Source organism: Amphiura filiformis, chromosome 12 (genome assembly GCF_039555335.1).
Source record: "Amphiura filiformis chromosome 12, Afil_fr2py, whole genome shotgun sequence".
In the NCBI taxonomy this organism is placed as follows: Eukaryota; Metazoa; Echinodermata; class Ophiuroidea; order Amphilepidida; family Amphiuridae; genus Amphiura; species Amphiura filiformis.
Window position 1 is genome coordinate 50,670,013 of NC_092639.1, and position 23,520 is coordinate 50,693,532.

The 23,520-nt window shown below is 36.3% G+C and overlaps 2 protein-coding genes across 2 annotated transcripts; both read left to right on the forward strand.

The window, feature by feature from the left end:
- LOC140166363 (replication protein A 32 kDa subunit-B-like) lies at positions 1 to 12,238 on the forward strand. The gene is made up of 8 exons (XM_072189808.1): positions 1 to 151; positions 4,255 to 4,379; positions 4,552 to 4,653; positions 5,799 to 5,912; positions 6,456 to 6,656; positions 7,656 to 7,772; positions 8,462 to 8,556; positions 10,427 to 12,238. The coding sequence occupies exons 1-8, from the start codon at positions 136 to 138 to the stop codon at positions 10,506 to 10,508; spliced, it is 852 nt and encodes a 283-aa protein (XP_072045909.1). The 5' UTR covers positions 1 to 135; the 3' UTR covers positions 10,509 to 12,238.
- A 2,848-nt stretch (positions 12,239 to 15,086) lies between these two features.
- LOC140166365 (D-beta-hydroxybutyrate dehydrogenase-like) lies at positions 15,087 to 23,339 on the forward strand. The gene is made up of 8 exons (XM_072189810.1): positions 15,087 to 15,320; positions 16,132 to 16,300; positions 16,775 to 16,899; positions 18,178 to 18,300; positions 20,212 to 20,315; positions 21,107 to 21,179; positions 22,172 to 22,233; positions 22,521 to 23,339. The coding sequence occupies exons 2-8, from the start codon at positions 16,140 to 16,142 to the stop codon at positions 22,662 to 22,664; spliced, it is 792 nt and encodes a 263-aa protein (XP_072045911.1). The 5' UTR covers positions 15,087 to 15,320; positions 16,132 to 16,139; the 3' UTR covers positions 22,665 to 23,339.
- Positions 23,340 to 23,520: the final 181 nt, after the last annotated feature.

The following is a 23,520-nucleotide window of genomic DNA, read 5'->3' on the forward strand; positions in this document are numbered from 1 at the left end:
CAGTACTGACCCCTATGGCGCGCCATATTGCTCACCTTCAGAAAACCCCGCGAAATTGTCACGAACGCAAGTCCAAATAAAAGCGAAATTATCTGTTAACTCTAAACGTAAATACAACAAATACTTACCGTCATAATGTGGGGCAATCAAGGTATGTAAGACTTTGTTTTCATGACGTATTTTTATATTGTATGCTTGTTAATTGGCAAAAAAGAACAGCGAACAGTAGACAACTTTGGTGACGAATTCGGCTCCGCAACTTGTGTACATTGTATTGTTTACATTGTCTTGTTTTACAATAGCTTTGTACATGTAATTCGTTTGTGTTTACATGTACAATTGGGATTTTCATCGTCATGTTGATGTTTTAGTAACGATGAGATTATTGTAAATGCTAAGACGCTAGACGGGCATGTTGCACTAGACTGCCAGTCGACCAGACGTGGACAAAAATATCTTGGTCGGGCTAGCTCGAGATATTCTAGCTAAAATACAGGTTTACATTTACTATCTTAAAGTTGTTTTCTTTAAACTTCCGTGGTCGTGCCTGTGCGTATCGCGTACACGAGCGTAAACACAAAAGCAATCAACAATCACGCTGATTGGCTGATTAATGCACTTGACAACAAGCCGGCTGACCCATTGGTCTTCGGCGCGGCGTGTAGTAGGCGACCCTGTCACTTCTACGCGATCGCAATTCACCAGCGCGTACCCGGACCACGGAAGTTTAAAGAAAACAACTTTACATTATCTTGCTGTATTTCAGCTAGAGCTCCAAACGACAAGCTTCCGGGTTTTATTGGAGAACAATACTGTTACGTAAGATGAAGAAGAAACCCGCCTCGGAGCCCGCCCTACCGGGGTACTCATTATTTCATTGTACTTATGGCAATTTGCCTCCACACATTACGTAATCAACACAAAGCTTTTGTGAGGATTAGTGAGTGGATAAGAAATTGACAGTGGATAATACGAAGGACACGCCGATTGTTAGTTGTCAATCATGAATTGCCGCAACGTATTAGGCCAAATAAAAAAAGAAACATGTTTCACGTCCCCTCCCGCTTCCTTTTTAGAGGTTTCTTCAATTTTATTTTTATTTTTTGAAATTCAGTTATAACTTTTCAAAACACAAGTCTAGGAAGTAGATATGCTTTTTATAGCCTTGCTAATATACAAGAAACACTTTTATAAGGATTTGTGATAGTTAGATGGGGCATATCTCTCAGAACAACAAATAAAAAGAGGCCTCCTCCTTTTTCCAGGCATTAGGCCAAGTAAAAAATAAAACATGTTTCACGTCCGGGTTTTTGAAAAAAAGGAGGAAGAGGGGGCTTTTTATTTTCTATTTTTTATCGCAAAATTGGTGTAAATACCCATACTTACAGCTGTTTTAGCGTATACAATAATGCCTAGAAAAAGGAGGAGGCCCTTTTTTATTTGTTGTTCTGGGAGTTGCACCCCCTCTAATGATCACAAAACCTTCCTAAATTGTTTCTTGTATTTTAACAAGGCTATAGAAAGCATCCCAACTTCCTAGACATATTTTTTGAAAAGTTATAGCTAAATTTCAAAAAATAAAAATATATTTGAGGAAACCTCAAAAAAGGAAGCGGGAGGGGACGTGAAACATGTTTATTTTTTTTATTTGGCCTTATTGTATACGCTAAAACAGCTCTAATTATGGGTATTTACACCGATTTTGCAATAAAAAATAAAAAGCCCCCTCTTCCTCCTTTTTTTCAAAAACCCGGACGTGAAACATGTTTTTTATTTTACTTGGCCTTAATATTTTACTGCATGGCATTCCGCAAACACCAAGACAAATTATGCCGTATTTTTCCAAAGATCATCTCATATGAAGTAAACTAAATGCGATCTGTACTTTTGTAACATTCCGATCGCTTTTGATCACCTATTATCGGCGAATTTGCTTGAAAACACGTGAGTTCATGTTGTGTAAACATAATTAGAGCTAATTAGCATATATATAGACACAAATGAAATTACGATGCAATACAATAGGTAACCTAGGCAAACCTTAGTTAACACATTTACTAGTCAGATTTACATAGAAATTTGAATTTTTTTTTTTTTTTTTTTAGGTGGGTGAAGGAAACCTACATAAATATGTTTTCTATACTTCACTTGACCCAAATATATGATTTTTTTTGTTTTTTATCAAGTCGCACATGGAATTTTAGAGGGATTTTGATAGCAGTTCCATTAAAAAAAGCTGCCATCGCCATGAGACTAAGATCTAGAAACACCCCGAAATGCCGCTTTTGGGGAATTTTGCTAGCTGAATCTTTTTGATGAAAGTCAATCTTTGACAAGATGTAACTTTGCTACGGAAAGTGCTATGAAAAAAAAGGTTTTCAGTTTTGGCTTAGTTTACTCAAGGGCTTTAATTTGATATATAAAACGATGCAATTTGATGGCAAATTTGAATTCACCTAGCATACCTAAATACAATGCAATTTGAATGCGCAGCAGATCTATAGAAATAACATTGCCCGGTTTTATGCAGAATTAGACCCTGTCTGGGTCGGGCTGACGTCACAAAGGGGAAATAGCCTTGTAAAACCAGTGTGCGCATGTGCAGCGCATGTGCAGTTCCCCTTTCTCGAGCTGGTTGCTATGCGCGCACTTGTGCAAAGGGGACAATGTGCCCGGATGTCCGACCGAGTGAATGGTCTATACCTACCCTGAGTAATAAAGATAAACACTTGTGCTGAGCATCAAATTGGTCACTTATCGCTCACTGTTCAAAATGTGACATCTACACCAATTACAGTCCCCGAAACTGTCTACTTTTTGGCCGACCGCAATTCCAAAACATTTAGTGATGGTTAAAAATGCGATCCCCAACCCATTGGTTACTTAAGGACGAATTTGCAGAAATCTCCGCGAAGTCTCCGTGTCTGAAATTCCCCGGTACAAACATCGAAAATGTCGCATTTCTCAGTCCCGGTGATGATACTATATCCGCATCGCTGTTTTCATACATGAATATGCATATCTCAGACCCCTGTAAGGTCAAAAACATGGCGTTGATTTCAACCAATCCGATCCACCGATTGTGACCTTTTCATGAATATTTAATAAGCAGCTTGATACTGACGTCATATCTGAGGTGCCAGGAGGCAGCAGATACCATTTTGGTCAACTGAACTCGACTCGTGCGTTCTTTTGGTTGACATAAATCGAACAAAATTTTCAATAACAGGTAATAGTAAGATTTCAATTTTTTATTAATGAAGTTACTTGTAGTTTTGAGGAATGACAAGTTGTTTTTGGAAATTTAGATGTTTGTTTCAACTGATGATATAGGTCGTAGGATCGCAAGGTGAGTGAATTCGTGAAGAGATTTGCTTTTGAGTGATAGTAGGATACGGGATGTAGGCTAGTCCTCTGTGTTTGACCGGCTCCGACGTCTCAATTCATGCGGAATTATTCAATTCATGCGGAACCAACCATACAGCAATACTGCGTATTGCTGTATGGAACCAGACATAGTCTATACTAAGGCTGGCATTTTCGGCGGGTAGCGGGTACCCGCCGAGATTACATTACCCGGTAGGAAATACCCTACCGGTACCAAATTAAAAACAAACAAAAAACATTATAATTATAATTCAAGAAGTCAAAAGACGTAAACATCTCCATTGATAAAGTACCGGTACCCTATTAATTATTCATGAGCTCATAGAGTTTTCCCTGAAGACAAAATGGGTATTTTGTAAGGGTGTGACCGTGTGAGTGAGTCCCAGGACTTTATTTGAGTCCGGCCCGAGTAGCCTATTACCCGGGTAGGAAATTCCATGCTAAATTCCGGTACCCGAAATTAAAATGCAAGTGACCTTGCTCTACAATGTAGCTTTTCTGCAGAATTGGCAAGCACTAATAGTGGCTGCCAACCAGAGGTAGCGTTAACCCCCAATCGGGGGTGAATGACCCACTAAATTTAAAAAATATTAATTGTTCACCTTCCATATATTGGGAATGTGCAAGCTTGGGGTGGACCTTACTCCTACCCCTGACTACACTGCAAAATATTTTTCACCCCAGAGATTTCACCCCATGTATTTGGACTTTCTGCAAGCTCGGGAAAACAACCCCCGACTTTCGGACCTTAATGCTACCCCTGCTGCCAACTGACTCTTTATTGCCTTTGCCATACATGTATACAATTTTAAGGAGAAAGCTCTGTTATTCTTGATTTATTTTGACTGAATTTTACTTTTTCTCCAGGAGGATTTGGTGATGGCGGTGGTGGTGGTGGTGGTGGCTTCAACCAGCAAGGTGGTGGGTTCAATTCCCCAGGAGGAGGAGGAGGTTTTGGTTCCCCATCACAATCACAAGGAGGAGGAGGAAAGGTATACCTGAATTAATTAATTAATTAATATATGCATGAATGGTATGAATGCATAACTTTCTCGTCATAATCCAGATTTGAAATATTCCAAATTTTTAAAAAATGTTATATCTATTGTGCTTTTGAAAGAGTAGTTGCGATGATATAACTTTGATATTTTGATCTCTTTGTAGGGAAGGCGAGTTCAGAGTCTTATTCCATGTACAATAGCACAGGTGTTATCAGCAACACAGGTTGACGAGTCATTCAAAATAGGAGAGGTTGAAGTATATCAGGTAAGACATAGCCTAGAGTCCGAAGTTTTCCGTTTTACGGAAAACAGAAGACATTCACGGAATCGGAGGTACAACACGGAAAATTACATTTTTGTATGATGTGACAAAAATTGTTAAAAGATAAGAGAAATAAATGTTAAAAACAATCATGAGTTGTGTATGTCAATTTTATGATAAAAATACTGTTTAATAATACCGAAATAAAGGTATATTATCCCTCCAAACATCGTAATAGTCGGCCTATTATTGTGAGAACATTCCAATCAGAGCATATTGATTGCGATATTGAACACTTTATTGTGATATTAATATCATTGTTTATACATTTTATGCTTTATTCATGACATGGATTTACAAATTTTACAACACGGATTACAACACGGAAAATGGATTTTAGAAAACGGTAAACTTCGGCCTCTAGCATAGCCATCAATTAATGTCAATTTATTGTGCACTATGCTATGAACCGACAAGGTTTCAAGTCAACATACTTATTACCCATCTGTTGCTGATGATTCAAGTCAATCCATGATGTGAAAATGAACCAATATGGTATCGGATTATAGTGAGCACATTGGCAGTATATCAGATCAGCATGAAAATTACTTGCCATTCAGATGCTTATTTATGGAGTTTTTTAGATTTTATAACCCCAATTCCATTCATTGATTTAGGCAGTATGATTCAGTTTGAACTGATGAAAATGTGTGTCACACTGGCTGATGCCATAGAGCAATATATACCTTCCGGGAGGTAGGCATCAAATCATTTTTGTTGATCACTTAGAAATAGGCATCAAATCATTTTTGTTGATCACTTAGAAATGTTTCAGGTTAGGTCTAAAATGTGTCATGAGAAAGTGTGAGATTTCAACCGAGTGATACCTAAAATCTGCATTTTGGTGGGGTTAATGGGGGGACTGTCAAATGGAGTAGAATTACCAAGATATGTAGTTTCCCAAATAGTCAAGTAGAATAACTAAAATAGTTTACCAAATATGATATATGGAAAATTTTGCAGAGTAACAGTTTTCTGTGTTTTAAACATGATGTTTCAATGATGCATTTTAGACATTGCAAGACAGACTTCATCAGTCGCATTGATATGTTTTCCTGATTTTGATTTTGTGTGTAATATACTTGCAGGTTGCAGTTGTTGGTGTTATCAGAAGGGTAGAAACATCGTCCACTAATATATTGTATCAGCTAGATGACATGACAGGACCAACCATTGATATCAGGCATTGGATTGATAATGATGTGAGTAGTAGTGTCACAGTCATTCAATAAATAGTGTGGAAACATAACATTGGAATTAAATGAAAAAATGGACTTTTACAACAGGCAAAATTTAGGTTATGCGGGTCTAATTTCAAATGCACATTTAACAGAATGCACAAACCGATCATTAAATATTTCACTGAAATTTACTTCAAACTTATCATAACATACCTTTATAGGGGTCATTGCAGTTTCATGACTTTTTTCGGCTACATCACCGATTTCACAAGGTCAACATGTGAAGAATTGCCATGTTGGATATAGTGTTTCTAGATAAAAAAATATATTGTTAAATTTTGTTTCGATGTTTTTTTTAATATGAAAAAATCAGATTTCCCTAAGAGTAGGTAAACTTTTTATGGTTATTCTTAGAAAACAGAAATCACCATCAAATTTAACAATTTACAAAATGGAGAATTTCGGTCTCTCCATAACATGCAGGGACTACACAGGCGGTTGTGTTTTTTCCTCTGGCTTATCTGTCTGCATGTTTATAATAAATTCTTTCTTCATCTTTTCTAGGAAACTGCTCCCCAAGATGAGCAACCACAAAGCTTCAGAGAAAACAGTTACATCAAGGTGGTAGGCAACATCAGGACATTTGGTGGCAAGAGAAGCATAGGTCCATTCAAGATAATGCCAGTAACAGATATGAATGAGCTTACAGTGCACATGCTGGAGGTGGTACATTCACATATGCTACTCACCAAAATGGCTACTCAAGTAAGTTCATGATGCGAAGGATTGGCTTCAAACCCTTACACTGAACAATAGAAACCAGCTCTAATCAGCAGTTCTGTCAGGACACTGGCAGTTAGGTATTGAAGCCATACCTAACTTGATGTAATGAGAATTTTGCTCTGAATAGGAGTATACATTATACAAATTGCATTCCTGCAATCACTATGTTGTCTATTTGACAATATGATACAACTTATATCACAATGTGACCTGATCCCGCGAAATGAGCGTAAAGTAGCAAGTTGGGAGTTTTGAGATGTTCCAACTGTTGAGTTGATGTTCTTTGCTTGAAGACACCTGTATTGGCAGTGGTATGTCCTTTGCGAATGGGGACAAAATTGAAAAGAGAATTGAGCATATACAGGTGTCTTCAAACAAAGAAGATCAACTGAACAAGTGGAACGTCTTGAAACCACCAACTGGCGACTTCATGCTCATTTTTGTCACATTTAATATTTCACATAGAGAACTTAGTAACTTTGTTATTAAATTAAATATTGTTTGAATTTGGTAATTTTTAGGCACAGTAGAACCTCATTGACACAAACTTGCTAGGCCCTTGAATTTTAGTTAGTCTTAACAGCATTTTGTGTTATCAAATCACTAAAAATGTATAATGGTATATGCTTGGGACTTAAAATAATTGTATTTCCAGGGTTTTTGTGTTAATGAGGTTCCACTGTATAATAGATGTTTTTGTAATACCGGTATATAATCACATCAACAAAGTAGCTTCAGACTGAAAGAGTTCGAAATGGTTTTGATTTTCTCTGTTTACATATTTTTTGTCAAATAAAAAAATATATGATACAAGTAAGGTTATGCTAGTAAACAAATACATTTATATTGACTGAAATGATGAAATCCATATTCATTTCATACAATTGATCTTTTTTCTTCCGTATTTCCTCTTTCCTAAGCATTATTCAAAAGAATACACAAGTCCATAACACAATGGTGTATTATTTCTTCCCACTTCAGGGTGCTGGTACATTTGGTGGTGGGCAACAACAATTTACAACACCAATGAAAGGTGGACCAGGTATGGCAAACACACCAATGCAACCTACAAATGGACTTAATAATGTACAAAGACAGGTGAGATATTATTATGTCATTAGAGAATACCCCCCAACATACACCTGATCCTATGTTCAACTTAGTGAGGTTAAAATAAAGAAGTTGAGAGAATCGGGAGCCTGTTTCAGAAATCCTTGTAATCAATCTTATATTAGTATTGGTTTAACGGTCCGAGTTAATTTGTGGTTAACACCCCTGTAATAAACAGTCTTTTTGACAAGTTATCCGTCTTATTTATTCCTCCCAGCTGCATGAAGCTCCTCTCGATAACGATCGGTGAGCAAGAAATTACGCATTGGTGATAATTATAGGTGCTGGAATGAAATAGCAAGTTTCTTTGTCTTACCTCATTTGTTGGCTCGAAATTAAAAGGGGACAAATTGTGATCAGTGAACACTTGACGTATCATGGAAAACAAATAAGTATCTATTCTTTATAGAAATCACGCATTGCTTTAATTTTGACATCTCATTTTTGAAACTGATTAACAACCCTGGTGGACCAAGTAATCAACAAAACAGCTGGATGTGAGTAAACAAGCAGCCTTGTTATCAACAAGTTGCAAATAATAGATTTGCCCATCTCAAAATTACTTGGTAACGGAGCTTCTTATTGTCACTCTTTCAATTTTAGTTTAGAACAAGTTAGAATACAGTTGTAAGCAAAAATAAATATTAACAATCATTCTATGTTTTGAATGCACACAGGTTCAACAGTTGATAGTGAGTTGTCAGGATGAACAGGGAATCAGTATGAATGAGTTACAGAGCAACCTTAAAGGAATACAAAGAGAGGCTATCAGGTAAGCAAACATCTACTAACAAACATGTAGCATTAAGCTGAATTTATACTCGGATTGCCGATTGCTTTAGGAAAATTTTGAGATGCATCACTTGTCGCTTTTGCCTCTATACTTATCACTTTTGCCTCTATACTTATCACTTTTGCCTCTATACTTATCACTTTTGCCTCTATACTTATCACTTTTGCCTCTATACTTATCACTTTTGCCTCTATACTTATCACTTTTGCCTCTATACTTATCACTTTTGCCTCTATACTTATCACGGCGATAGGGATTACAGACGAAAATAAAGATATTCTAAATACCACAAAATACACTTTTCGATCATCCATTGCTGTCAATAATTATTGCTTTGAATTAATTAATTAATTACCGAAAGTTAATAATCGAGAAAGGTAAATTAATTAGCAAAATAATAGATTCAGTTGGTTGTAAATGATTGGTTGATGCATTCACGACAAACGACATCGCTCTGAAGTTGAGATTTCTTCAAATTGCAAAAGCGATATCATTTTCGTCTGAGTGATTTGTATCAATTGATCGGCTTGACGCTCTGAAAACGAAAGTAAACACGGAGGATGTGTGAGAATCGCTTTTCTGCAAAAGCGATCAAGTATAAATTCAAATTAACATGCACAAATGTGCATACACACCCATCAGTTGAGAGTCAGTTGGCATAATAAGCAGTCAAGGCATTAGCCAGAGGGATGTCTTTAGGGTGTCCAAAATGGTCAAAAATACCTTATTCTATAAAATCAGGGTGTCCACTTCCAATTCACTCCATTATAAAAATCTGAATTTTAGGGTGTCCAAATTGAACACAGGGTGTCCAAATGACACCTGGACACCCCTCTGGCTAATGCCTTGTAAGCAGTTCTAGTATGAATCACATCATTCACAGACCAACAATGAATAGATCAAGAAATGCTATTTAGTTAAGCATCCACTAACACAACACAGGTCATAATAGTTACCAGTCTTATTGTGTAGCTTTTTTTTCATATCTACCATAATTATGATAAAAAGTCACCAGACAAAGGATTGGGACAACGGCAATGATTGGAATCGGTCCAAAAAATGTTTCTTTTGTCATGATTAGGGCCCAATGATTTGCCTGGGAAAGTGTAAAAATTTGTACAGAAAAAAGTTCTGTAAAAAAAATCATAGGAATTGCACTTACACTCAGCTCAGCCACTTTCCCTACCACTGTTTGTCTGGCATACTTTCTACATTGTGGGGGTTTGGAATTTGGTAAAAAGGGTGGGGGTTAAAATTTTATAAAGGTGGGTTTCTCAAAGTGTGGGAGCAATGTATAAAGTGTGTGGGGTAAACTTAGCTACCAATTGAAAAATATAAATGCTCCGTAGTGGACTATGATGGTACAGGTAGTGATAAATGAACCTGAAAGTGACTAAAATTTGCAATAGTGATGATATCCAGTCTTCCGAATTTGATAGATAACTACTATGTTGTAAGCTTTGGTCGCAAAAGGGTGGAGGTTCAATTCCTGATAAAAAGGGTTTGGCTAAAAAGTGTGAGGGTAAAATAAAAAGTATGGTGGTTTGACCCCCTGACAAACAGTGTGACAACCCTCCTAAAAGTAAGGGCTGAAGGGGGTAAGCTTATTAAAAGTCCTAAGACCAAGAGATCTAAAAGCTCTATTTTGATTGGTTAAATAGATAAGTATAATCATCATCATCATATCCAGTCAGAGGACACAGGCACTGTAAGAAAAGCAGTTGTTTCCACTGTGACAGGTTTAAGTCCACATGTACAACAGAAGTTACACACAATTTTAAATAAGAAGTTTTTTACCCACCGTAGTTTCATTTTGCTGATCTTTTGTTCCATTTCTATCTTTTCACAGGAATGCTGTCGAGTTTTTGAGCAATGAAGGACATATTTATTCCACAGTGGATGAGGACCACTTTAAGTCAACAGACGGTTGAGTTGTGTCAGTCACACAAGTGATGACAAATGCAAAAACAAAAGTATTCTGAATTGAACTAATATACATCCGACAGACCTGCTAACTATGAACAAATATTGGCTGATGGTATTCAAAAGGAGAACCAGCTTGGCTTGGACTAAAACAGGTCTGGGTGTATGTCATTAGATGGGATCTTTTATTTTCCTTAACTTGCAGGACATGAATGTTTTAAGCGGGCAAAGAGCAGTCAAGAAGAAATCATAGCAATTTGCCCTTTGCACAGATTCGCCATCTTGCTACCAAAACAAGGTTCTCCTTGCAAACGCATGCGTGTATTTTTGTTTCTCACACTTTCCTTGCAACTCGCCAGATAGCTTTTGCAAAGCCTATGCAATAAAGCATGCGTTTGACAGGCGTACGTAGTACTACGTACACACAGCACACACTTTGCAGGTAGAACCTTGTTTTGAGATGACCGTGTGATCAGTGAATAAGAGTCCATCTAGTTTGACAAAGCACTGTTTTAGTAATAATACAAGGTCATCATCTATTGAGATTATCAGGAATGTATTGCTGTGTTATCCATGATGTCTTTTAGGGGTAAAAGAATGGTATCAATTTGGCCTGGTCAAAAGATACTTTTCCTATAAACATTTCCCTTTGTTTGTTTCTTTCTTCATTTTACTAATGTAAACTGTGGTGTGTAAAAATCCCAGTGAATCTTGGGAAAAAATATTTTTGCTGAATTGAACTTTGAGATGTTTTCACTTATCCCATCTCTGTGATGGTCATTAATTACATCTAAAATTAATGATGTTTAAAGTGCCAAGAACATTAATTAGTAGATCATTATTTGTTTTTAAGCAAACAATTACAGTATACATTGGTATTTTTGCACCTTGCAAGTTGTTTATTTCTCAAAATCTACAAGAAGTTTCATGTACATTTAACTCTAGTCTGTTATATAAATATATTTTCATTTGTTGTTTTCTTTGTCTACATTTGTGAATCACACAAAAATTTAACCTACTCGAAAATAACATCCTATACAGGTGGATTTTATGTAAAGAGTTGTATGAGAAATATAAAATGCTTTCAAAGTGTGTAAGTCAAAAATTCTCGCCTTTATTCCAGCCAAATAACTTGTGATTTACTTTCATTCAAGTCTCGGATTATGTGAATCCAAACATATAGATTTGAATGGAGACTACTTTTGACTTGCATAGTTTGGAAACATTTGAGATGTCTTCCAAGGATGTAGAAAAAATGTGTAAACTGTATATGTAGCTAATAAGTTGTTAACCTTGAACCTTTTATCATTTCACACCCAGGCTTGGGCCTAAAATCAAAATAATTTGGTTTCCAGTCGTCACTCAAATAGATGTAAAAATGTCAGATATTTATGGGTTTGTCTTTGTCATTGTCCTAAAACATAAAGTTGAAAAAAATAACATATTTTCAAGAATATATGAAAATGGAATTGAAATAGTTTGATAACAATTAACATCCATTCCCAGTTGATGAGTGCAAAAACAGATAAACACAACTAACTTTTAGAGTTACGGCACCAACATCTGTTTATTGGTTAATAAACGCGTATTACTTGTTGGGAGATAAATTTGACAAAATAATGCATGCGCGCTGATGTTGATGTGTCTAATGCACGAGCCCCAAAGGGGGAGTGCATTAGACACATCAACATCAGCGCAAGTACGCGTTCATTAACATATTTCATACACGAGAAGCAAAAAAACAAACATGATTTTTGCTGTTTTTTAATTATCTCTAAAAATATTGGAAAATAGAGCCAAATATAAATGCATTAACCCGCCCAAATGAATCAAACCTATGCGACCCGAAGCATGCAAAAGGACTGAGCGTAGTACGCGGAGTGCACAATGTACACTATCAATGCATGGTTTGGATTTTTCTAACGCTTGCTCTGATTGGTTCTCGCTATCTAAGAGTGTATAAACTAGCAGAAAGTCCTTTCCACAAGGAGCTTGTTCTCATCTAATTACCCACATGTTGTATGGAGTGACATTTTTACACAAATCAATTTTGAATTTGATTCTGGATCCACATATTTCTTGTGCCCATTCCATTTTATATCAGTATCCTGGTACTGGAAAGCAAGTTATTTCACATTTGGGCATGTTATGGATGTGAGACTAGCACTTGCACTTAGCAGGCTATAAAAATTGAACAAAAGTGATAAGTCATTCGCCCTCAGGACAACTATTTTTGTAAATGTCATTGAGTTTGATGTATATATATAGATGGACTCCATAAACTGAAAGCAAGTGCTACTGGATCTATGAGAGGTTAATATTGTGTCACCTTGCAATCCCATATCAGAGGCACAAAATGTTTTGTTATTTAACAGGTGTGATGTCACAAGATGGGAACGGTACACTACATACCTGACATGCAATCTGAATGGGCTATTCCAGTTGTGATCCATACACCCCCTATGGAAGACATAACTTGAATCTTCCACACAGGGAGTGTGTGTTTCAAATGGATTGCCTGAGTGAGTGACTCCATTTGAAATCTACACACTCTATGTGAGCGATTAAGGCCATGTCTTCCATAGGGTGTATGATATCAACTGGAATAGCCCAAGGGTATTTCACTCCCTGAAACAAAACAAATATCTCAATGGCTACTGACAGTACAGGCTTTATTTGTATTGGACTTCTTTTTTTAAAGACTTCATTACTAAAAAATAACTTCATTACTATGTGTTGGCCTTACCAAAATTTCATCATGTGAAATACTTTATTCTGTTATTTTGTTGATTTTCTAACATTGTTTAAAGTTTGAATCCACAAATGAATCATAATACTACTAAAGAACTACGGTATTCATGACATGCAGTTTGGAGTTATGGTGTCTTTTTTATGATGCCACAATAAAACTATGTTACGAAATGCAGAGGGAATTCCTTAAAACCAAAGTACTGATCATATTATTGAAAGATGTTAACTATTTTCATAATTGGAAGTGTGTTTATGATTTTAAAAAAGGGCACTTGAGATAATGAAAAATTTTATTTGATTTAAGGACATAGCATGCCGTTTCTCCAAGAGAAAATTGTACCATATTTGTAATGCCTAAAAGTGCTGAAACTATATTATAACATACATGTATAATCGTATTTAATTGTGTACATTCTTACACAGATGTGTTGTCAGACACGTTGAGAAACAAATCTGGAAAAGTATTCCGAAAGTCATTAAAATGTCGATGACTACATTTTGTTTACATATGCATTGTGTACTTGGTGAATTTTTGGGTGTTATGTTTAAAAGATGCTTATAATTTAACATGCTGCACCTATCCAAAAATAAGGGGGAAAGGCATTAATCAGTGGCTCCAGAACCAGGGTTCTGGTGGTCTGGTACACCCAATTTATTTAGGTGAGGCCAAGTACCCTAGTTCCACTCCCCAACAATTTAAGGTACAATTAATAATTTGAGGGTAAAATTATTTATTTTAAGATCAAAAGCTTATAATTTGAAGGTATAATTCATATTTTAAGGTAAAATTCAAACGCATTTCAAACACTACAAATATGCAAATAAACCACAATAGAAGAGTAACATGTCCACTTGTTATAAACAACCATATTAGGGACAACATTTGAAGGTGTTGAAAGAGTGAATTTCACTCTGTGTAAAATGAAATGTCTTTTTTTTTATCAAGTTCGGTTTATAGGCTAAAAAACATCCGGTACCGGTAGGCCGCGCGCATTTCATTTTTGGAAGCAATTGTACATTTTATTTTTTGAATCCAGTAAAATTGCTATTTTCATGAAAAAAGACGGCACATTTCAAAAGAATATACACAAAATACCAAATTAATACAAATCAACCCTCGGTGTAATTGGCTTGACCATGCATCAATGTGCAATGCATCGGAGGCCTATATATTTTGGGATAATTCCTGACCCTAAAACACATTTTTGATTTTCAGGCCACATCTTCAGGAACCAACTTTCACTACAGATTCCAATATCTGTGCTTGCACACTTGATTTTTGTGGAGCCTGCAGGCCCGTACAAAAAGTCCCAGAATTTCATAATTTGTGAGCGTATAAGCAAAAAATGAATTTTTTTACGGGTTTTTCATCAAAAAAGATCCAAAGTTTGGAAAGAAAGTCCACTTTTCACAAAATCGCCCCCTCCCCCTTGGGAAAAAGTCCACTTTTTCAAAATCAGCACCCCAAAAAAATCCTGCGTACGGGGCTGGGAGCCTGTCATAGCTTGTCATCATATGACAGCAATTTTGTACTAGGAAGTTTTTGTTGTTGTTGTTGTTTTTGTTTGTTTTTGCCTTATTTTCACCTGAATTTAATACTGTAAATAGCCTATTTCAATTTTTTTTAAATTAACTACGATTTCAGCAATATAGATCATGAAACATGATTTTACTGGATCATAAGGCCTATATCACCACCATTTACACTGCCAAGCTACCACTACCACCATTTTTGATTCGCATTTATATGTTTCCTGTATCAGGAAAATAAAGTAATACTTTAAAATGCGGTCAAGTGCGGGAATCGAATTTACTGATACATGTACGTGCAAGTCTTTCAAGCATGAACGGGTCGAAGTTCACAATGATATCTGTGCATGCCATCGACAGTTCGGATTTCAGGAATTTAGGCCGAAGTTCACAGCCTATCATGCAGACATGGAATTCCGTAAGATGCATTCACCAATAGGTTACATTAACACATTTAACTCAGACATTATACATGAATTCTCGTGTTAGACGATCATTTCTACATACCGATTCAACGTGAACGGATTTACAATTTTAAGGTAGGACTATATTTTCAGTAAAAGTTTTTAACTAATAACATGTAGGCCTAAATACCCCGGGGGAGGCACTCCCTATCTGAAATGGCAGGGATGTGCCTCGGCCATGTTAAAAGTAGGGGGCATTCAGGTCAAATGTACAATTACAAAAATATGGGGTCATTCAGTACACAACCTGAATAAAAATGGGGTCATTCGGTATGAAACTTTGAAAAAGGATGGTCATTGGGGTAACAAAAAGTAAAATGGGAGTCATTGAGTACAGTATTGCCAAAAGAGTATCATTAAGTACACATAAATAAGTGCCAAACTGCGTAAAAACAACTTGGCCATCTTGGAAATGTGAAAAATCTCACTATTTCTGGAGGAGAACACAAATACCACCTAAATTTGGGAATTAAAAGGGAGGGTCATTGGGTATAGCAGGAAATAGAAAAAGGGGGTCATTGAGTACATGAACTTTTTTAAAGGGGGTCATTGGGTAATAGGTAGGACCATAACACAAAAAAGGGGGGTCATTGGGTACAAGCCGGTTTGAAAAAGGGGGTCTATCCCGAGGCACATAATGCATATCTGTCATGGAAGTGCCCCCCCCCCCGGGCTAAATACACATGCATATTAATCTTATTTTAATATATACCTAAAAAATAGTGCTCGTGGATGGAAGTCTCACGCGGAGTTGGCATCCCCTGATGTGTTAGGATGGTTTGCATAATATTGCAATTTTTAGCATGCAAAAATGGGCCTCCTATTCGCCATTATTTCTTGGTTTAGTTGTTTTAAATCCAAAAACTTAATCCTATTTTTAACACAGAAAAAAATATGGCAACAGCGGCTGCAGCACGAGTCGCCTTGGTTACTGGTTCTACTTCGGGACTTGGTAATGGGATAGCACGGGCATTAGCATCCAAAGGTCACTCCATCATACTGACTGGGTTTGGAGAGAAGAAGGAGATTGAGTCATGTGAACATAACATCAAAAGGTTGGTACATTGATCATGTTGATGATGATGATGACAGTGGTGGCACCATTTATTTTTTCAGGGAGGGGCGAAGTGAAATCGGGGAGAAAACTGGGTAATTTCCATTGATTATAATATTGTATTGAGTATGATGAGGAAAAGGATTGAGGATGATGAGGAGGAGGAATGATAATCATATACGAAGATGACAATAATGATGGTGATGATGAAGATGATGGTGATGATGAAGAAGATGATGATAGGGTTGACGATGGGGATGACGGTGATGGCGACGATGAGGATAATTAGGATGATGTTTATGATGACGACGACGATAATGATGATGAGATGGTTATCTGGTGAGGAGTTGAACAGGACTGCAGACAGTAATGACCTAAAATTATTGAACTTGTGAAGAAGGGTATAATTGTTACACTTGTCGTCCAATTTGTCATATTTTATTTGATCTTTGTGTCCCATTGTTTTGTCTTGCAGAGATTTTCAAGTGCCATGTTACCACATCCATGCAGATCTTGCTAATGAATCTGAAATACGTAAAATGTGTTCCGAGATCATCAAGAAACATTCTCCAGGAATAGACATACTTGTCAACAATGCTGGTATGGTTAGGGTTATACTGAGCTATACTGTATTGTACACATACTAGTACGATTTGAAACGATTCATATACAGGGTGTGCCCCCCCCCCCCCAAAAAAAACCCCTCGTTGCGCCCTCTTTTTCTCCTATTTCAAAGAGTTGCTTAATGCTTTTTGATACATGAAGAAACCGTTAGAAAAACGTTAGTTAAAAATATTTCAATCGGCTCACAAAATATGCTTGTTTTAAGAAATGTACCCGTTTTTCACCCTGTCCACGAAGGAGGTTTGGCTACTTCAAAATAAGTGTCATTAATTTGTGGATGTGGGATGGTACTTATTTTGCAATACTATGCATTGACATATTTTTTCTTGGTTATGCCTTTTTGTCTTATTATGTTCTTTACTGTATATTTTGTTGTTCCTTGCTTTCTTTTTATTTAAAATATTAGTCATTATTCTTTTTGGGATAAAAGGTAACCCTGGAAAGGACTGTTTGGTTTGTCTTTGGTTTTTCTGAAGTGAGTTTACTGTTTTGCTCTGCCCTCTACCTGGTTGCCCCCTTAGCGAATACTGGTTTCAGCCCTGCTCCTCATTGCATTGTGTTGCATACAATCCTTGTGCGCTGTAAACTTGCGAATGCAGCAATAATACGTTTGCGTACTTGCGTTGATGCGAAGATCTTGGAGGCTATATGGTCCTCGCTCATAGACGTCGCTTTGGATTTTGCCCCAAAGAATAAATCAAGTGATGTGAGGTCTGGTGATCTTGCAAGCCACTCTAAAGCATGACCCATCTCAACCACTCTGTTTGCTTCCGAATTAATTGAATCCGTGGACAGGGTGAAAAACGGGTATATTTCTTTAAAAGGGCATATCTTCAAAAGTTATAATCCGATGGAAATAGTTGTTTTGGTTTATTAAAGCTTACGTTTAAAGGTTTCTTTACATTAAAATATATTTGATCAACTTTTCGAAAATAGGAGAAAAAGAGGGCACAGTTGAGGGTTTTGTATTTGGGGACACCCTGTATACTTCAAATATTGATAAAAAAGAACTTACTCCTTAATGATGTGCCTGATATGAAAAACGGTGAAAACCCAGTGGCGGCGCCAAGAGTTTTTTCCTGGGGGAATGGGGGGGGGGAGGTGCAAAGTGAATTTCAAGGGGGAATCAACAATGTTTTTAAAATCAATTCTGTTATGTCATGCGCGTCCACATTGTAGGGGGACATACTAAACCTGTTCAAGTCTAGGGAATTATCATAATGAATTATCTTTATCATCTCATTATCATCATAGGTTTTCAGCACATAGATGAAATAGAACGTTTTCCAGTGGAGATATGGAACACAATGGTTGCAGTCATGCTGACAGCACCGTTCCTACTTACAAAATATCTACTTCCAGGGATGAGAAAAAAAGGTATGCTTCTATAGAATATTCCTATATGGCAGAGGGATACCGGGGCCACCGTGCCAGGGGGGGGGGGGGGATTTAAAAATCGTCCCACTGACCTGCTACTAAAACAACTTTGCTGGGACAATAATTGTGAAAATTAGTAATTATGATGCTAAAATAGGCCAAAATGATGGCAATTGTGAGGGTAATTGTAGCATAGATGATTAATTGTGTTTTCAACTGATTGAGTGTCCCAGGTTAAAGAAGAAATAAAACAAACAAAAAACAAAATAGGGTAAAATAGGTCGATATGAGCTTTCATAATTTGATCATCTTAGGTAGATAGCACTCATTGATGAAGTCATCTTAGGTAGATAGCACTCATTGATGAAGGCATCTTAGGTAGATAGCACTTTTTGATGAAGTCATCTTAGGTAGTTAACATTCATTGAGGAAGTCATCTTCGGTAGATGGCACTCATTGATAAAGTCATCTTTTAGTAGATAGCACTCATTGATAAAGTCATCGTAAGTAGATAGCACTCATTGATGAAGTCATCTTAGGTAGACAGCACTCATTGATGAAGTCATCTTAGGTAGATAGCACTCATTGAAGTCATCTTAAGTATAATTGAAATCCGAATTAAAATGACAAGTTTGCGTATGAAGTCCGGTCAACCAGACCAAAAATGCCGTACTGCGCAGATCAGCAACCAATCACGTCGTGCCCTTGCCCTGACGTCAGACGCAAACTAGTCTTTTTTTAATTCGATCATGTAGATAAAACTCATTGATGAAGTCACCTTAGGTAGATAGCAGTCATTGATGAAGTCATCTTAGGTAGATAGTACTCTTTGATGAAGTCATCTTAGGTAGATAGCAGTCATTGATAAAATAATATTACGTAGATACACCTCATTGATATATAGGCCTATAGGTATATATGAATTCTCTTTGATAAAAGTCATCTTGGGTAGATAGCACTCATTGATAAAGTCATCTAAGGTAGATAATGAAGTCATCTTAGGTAGATAGTACTCATTGATGAAGTCACCTTAGGTAGATAGCAGTCATTGATGAAGTCATCTTAGGTAGATAGTACTCTTTTGATAAAGTCATCTTAGGTAGATAGCATTCAGTGATGAAGTCATCTTAAGGTTCGTTCATACTACCACCGCATTTGCGATGCGTTGCTTTGCGATGCCGATATATCCATTACTTTTGGCGCAACTCAACGCAACTCGTCGCATTTCCAAGTTAAAATGTATTTAACTTCATTGCGATATCGCAATGCAGTATTTTGCAGTACGATGCAGTGCGACAACGCACCGCATCGCAAAGCAACGCATCGCAAATGCGGTGGTAGTATGAACGAACCTTTAGATAGAAAGCAGTCATTGATGAAGTCATCTTAGGTAGATAGCACTCTTTGATGAAGTCACCTTAGGTAGATAGCAGTCATTGATGAAGTTATCTTAGGTAGATAGCACTCATTGATGTAGTCATCTTAGGTAGATATCACACAGTGATGAAGTCATCTTAGGTATGTACAAGGTGTCCCCTAAAAAGTTTACATGTAGAAAATGAATCGCATTTTGCGATGGTACATCAAAACATTGTAATTTTTTCAGATATTATTTTATTTATTCATCCTCTTCAAGCACTCTTTGATGAAGTTATCTTAGATAGATAGCATTCATTGATGAAGTCATCTTAGGTAGATAACACTCTTTGATAAAGTCATGATCTTAGGTTGATAGCACTCATCGATGAAGTCATCTTAGGTAGATAGTATGCACTAATGAAGTTATCTTTTGTAAATGGCATTCAATGATAAAGTCATCTTAGGTAGATAGCACTCATTGATGAAGTCACCTAAGGTATAACACTCATTGATGGAGTCGTATTAGGTAACATTTGAGTCATTTCATTTCAGGCTGGGGTCGCATTATCAACATAGCATCGGCCCATGCAGTCGTGGCGTCTGAAAAGAAAGCCGCATATTGTTCTGCTAAGCACGGGCTTATCGGCTTGACTAAAGTAAGGCAACGTAACATGTTTCATTAGCTATTCATTCTAAATTAGAGAGTAATGTTGATAAAAACATGTTCGTCAAAAATCTTTAAGACTTTAACCGTCGAGTAATACGGGTTTCCTTTGTTGTATGAAAATATCACAAAAATATGGACCGACATTCGAGTTATATAAGACACTTCCCGAGTTTGTGTAATTATGATTTATCAACTTTGACTTTGATCAACTTGCTTGAGTTCTAGGGGTAAATAAATAAACATTTTGTAGGTATATTCACCGACTATAGATTATTATTAGGATCTACACTAATATGTCGTTTTGTTCTCTAAATCGTATACTCTCATATACGTATAAGGTGGTACTACACCCCTGATAAATTGTGTGACTAATTTTGCATTTTTCACAAAAATAACTACACACTGGTAACCAAAGTTATGTATATCATAGGGCCAAGGAATCCAAATACTTCACTGAAATTACAATGATTCAAGACAAGTGGTTCATTATATATGTTTTAAACAGAAATGAGGTACATTCTAGCGGTACATCTTTTCTTATCATAAATAACGTACCGCTTGTCTTGAGTCACTGAAATTCCAGTGTAGTAACTGGATTTCTTGCCCCTATAATATACATAACTTTTGTTACCAGTGTGTTATTTTTTGTTTTGAAAAATGCAAAAATAGTAACAAATTTATCAAGGGGTGTAGTACCACCTTAAACACCTGAAATTAAACAAACAATTTTCATGTATATGGCGTATTTTGCTGGTTTCTGTTGTCATTTACTGATTACAGGTGACTGCGTTAGATATGGCGAGGACGGGAATCACATGTAATTCGATAAATCCAGGCTGGGTCGGGACAGAAAGTACGTTCCAGTTTCCAAGTTTATATTTACGCTTGTGTCAAAAAAATCAAAACCACATACATTTATATTCCCAGCAAACACAAAACGTTTTCGGCATCATTCGCAAAAGGTTATGAAAGGTTGTCAGAAAACGATAATTTCGGGTTACATAAAGGGTATAAAACGTTTTCATAACATTAAAAGACATTTTTTGATAACCTACTTCAAATATGTTAACGTAATGTTATTTAAGTGTTGACAAAAATAATAGGTTATACAATAATATTTTGAAAACATTTTTGAAATATTGTTGCAGTGTGTTTTCAAACAAAACATTATAAAACGTTTTCATGACCTTTATATTATCCGACATTTAATGTTATTAAAACGTTTTTATCTAAACCAAACCCCAAAATATAACTTGTTTAAAACGTTTTTGTGTTTCCTGGATCTATAGTTAATTGCATTGCTCTTTAAATTCCTAAGATTCAAACGTAAATCTATCATTTGTTTATGAGGGGCAAATTTAAACTTAGATTGAACAATTTTTAACTAGTCTGAATTATATTAAATATTTTAAATCTTATAGATTGATATTCAAATCCATTAGATTGCATTTGTATATTTTTAATTTAAATTAGTCTTGGATTGATCCACATTAATTCATAGGTACTGTCTACCGAGTGGAAAAAGGAGTGAGAGAGTGAAATGCAGGACAACCCCTTTTTGAGTGGAAAATGTCCACTCTAAAATGATTGAAAAAAGTAGTCTGCATACTCTCAAAAGAGTGAATATTGCCTAAAGAAAATGTATTTTCTTTCATTTTATAGAGATTTCCACTCAAAAACGGGTTGTCCTGCGTCCAACTCCTTGCAAGAGTGGAAATTCACTCTTTTACATTTAGAGAGTATGTATACTATGTTGCCCGGCATTATGCTGATATCACTGTGAATTAATATTATTCATCTTAAATACTAACTGATATCTTATTGAATTTTAATTTGGGGAAACAGTTTTCTGGAAGCAAGTGAAGATGATATCAGAGCAACTTAAAATATCTGAAGACGAGGCCAAGGTTCGTACTACAGAATGTCCCAAATTTAAAACTCTATAATGGCATCTCTCCAGTTTTGATATAATAACATCGTTGGCAAAATAATTGGACCAATCTATTTGCTTTTAATCGACCTATAATAGGCTATAATTACTACAATAATTACTATTATGATGCTTTACATTGGTGAAATAAATTGTTTTAAATAAGTTCTGCATCATAGTCGCCCTGTTAGCACGTTGATCATTATGATATAAATCTTGAGGTAATGATTAAATCGCTGTGTCTACTTCTTTTTGATTTTCCAGTTTAGAATCTTAGAAAAGCATCCGACGAAAGAACTTACAACGGTAGAACAAGTGGGTGCGGCTGTCAACTTCTTATGTTCTCCAGCAGCCGATAATATGACTGGAACATCGCTTGTATTAGATGGTGGTTGGACGGCGGTGTAAACCAATCAGCGGCCAGGTACCAATGCATTGGACCAATGAACTTTATCGTACGATTTGACATCGTATGTAGCTTGTATATTGGTGGTTGGACGACGGTGTAAACCAATCAGTGACCAGGTACCAATGCATTGGACCAATGAACTTGATCGTACGATTTGACATCGTGCGTATTAGACGGTGATTGGACGGTGGTGTGTAAAGCAATGAGAGCCAAGATTTCGACGTGGACCAATAAACTTGATCATACATTTTGATGTCAAAATCAAAAAGAAGCAGGTCTTGTGGTTGGAGTGTCAACCACTTTCGACGTCTGGATTATAAAGTCACCAAGCCATTCGTGTATTACGGAGAGGGGGCATTCACACAAACATGAGTGATGTCATATACCTGCAGCGAATCTGTTAGGCATGACATAACCAAGTCTGGAATTTATAATGGTGTGGTTGAATACAACGAATGTTAAGAAATTCAGAGGGAATTCCTTGAAACATAAGTAGGCCTACTGATCATATTGAAAGACGTATCTTCATAATTGAAAGTAATGTTTATGATATAAAAAGGCACTTACAAGTAATGACAAATTATATTTGATTTAAGGAGATAGCTATTTCTCCAAAAGAAAAGTATGGTATTTGCAATGCCTAAAAGTGCTGAAACTATTATATAAATATACATGTAGGCTATAACCGTATTTAATTGTGTACATTCTTACACAGATGTGTTGCACTTCCTTTTGAAGCAAATCTGGAAAGTAATATTCCGAAAGTCATTAAATGTCAAATGACTACATTTTGTTTACATTATTATGCATTGTGTACTTGGGTGATTTTTTTTTGGGTGTTAAGTTTACAAGTTG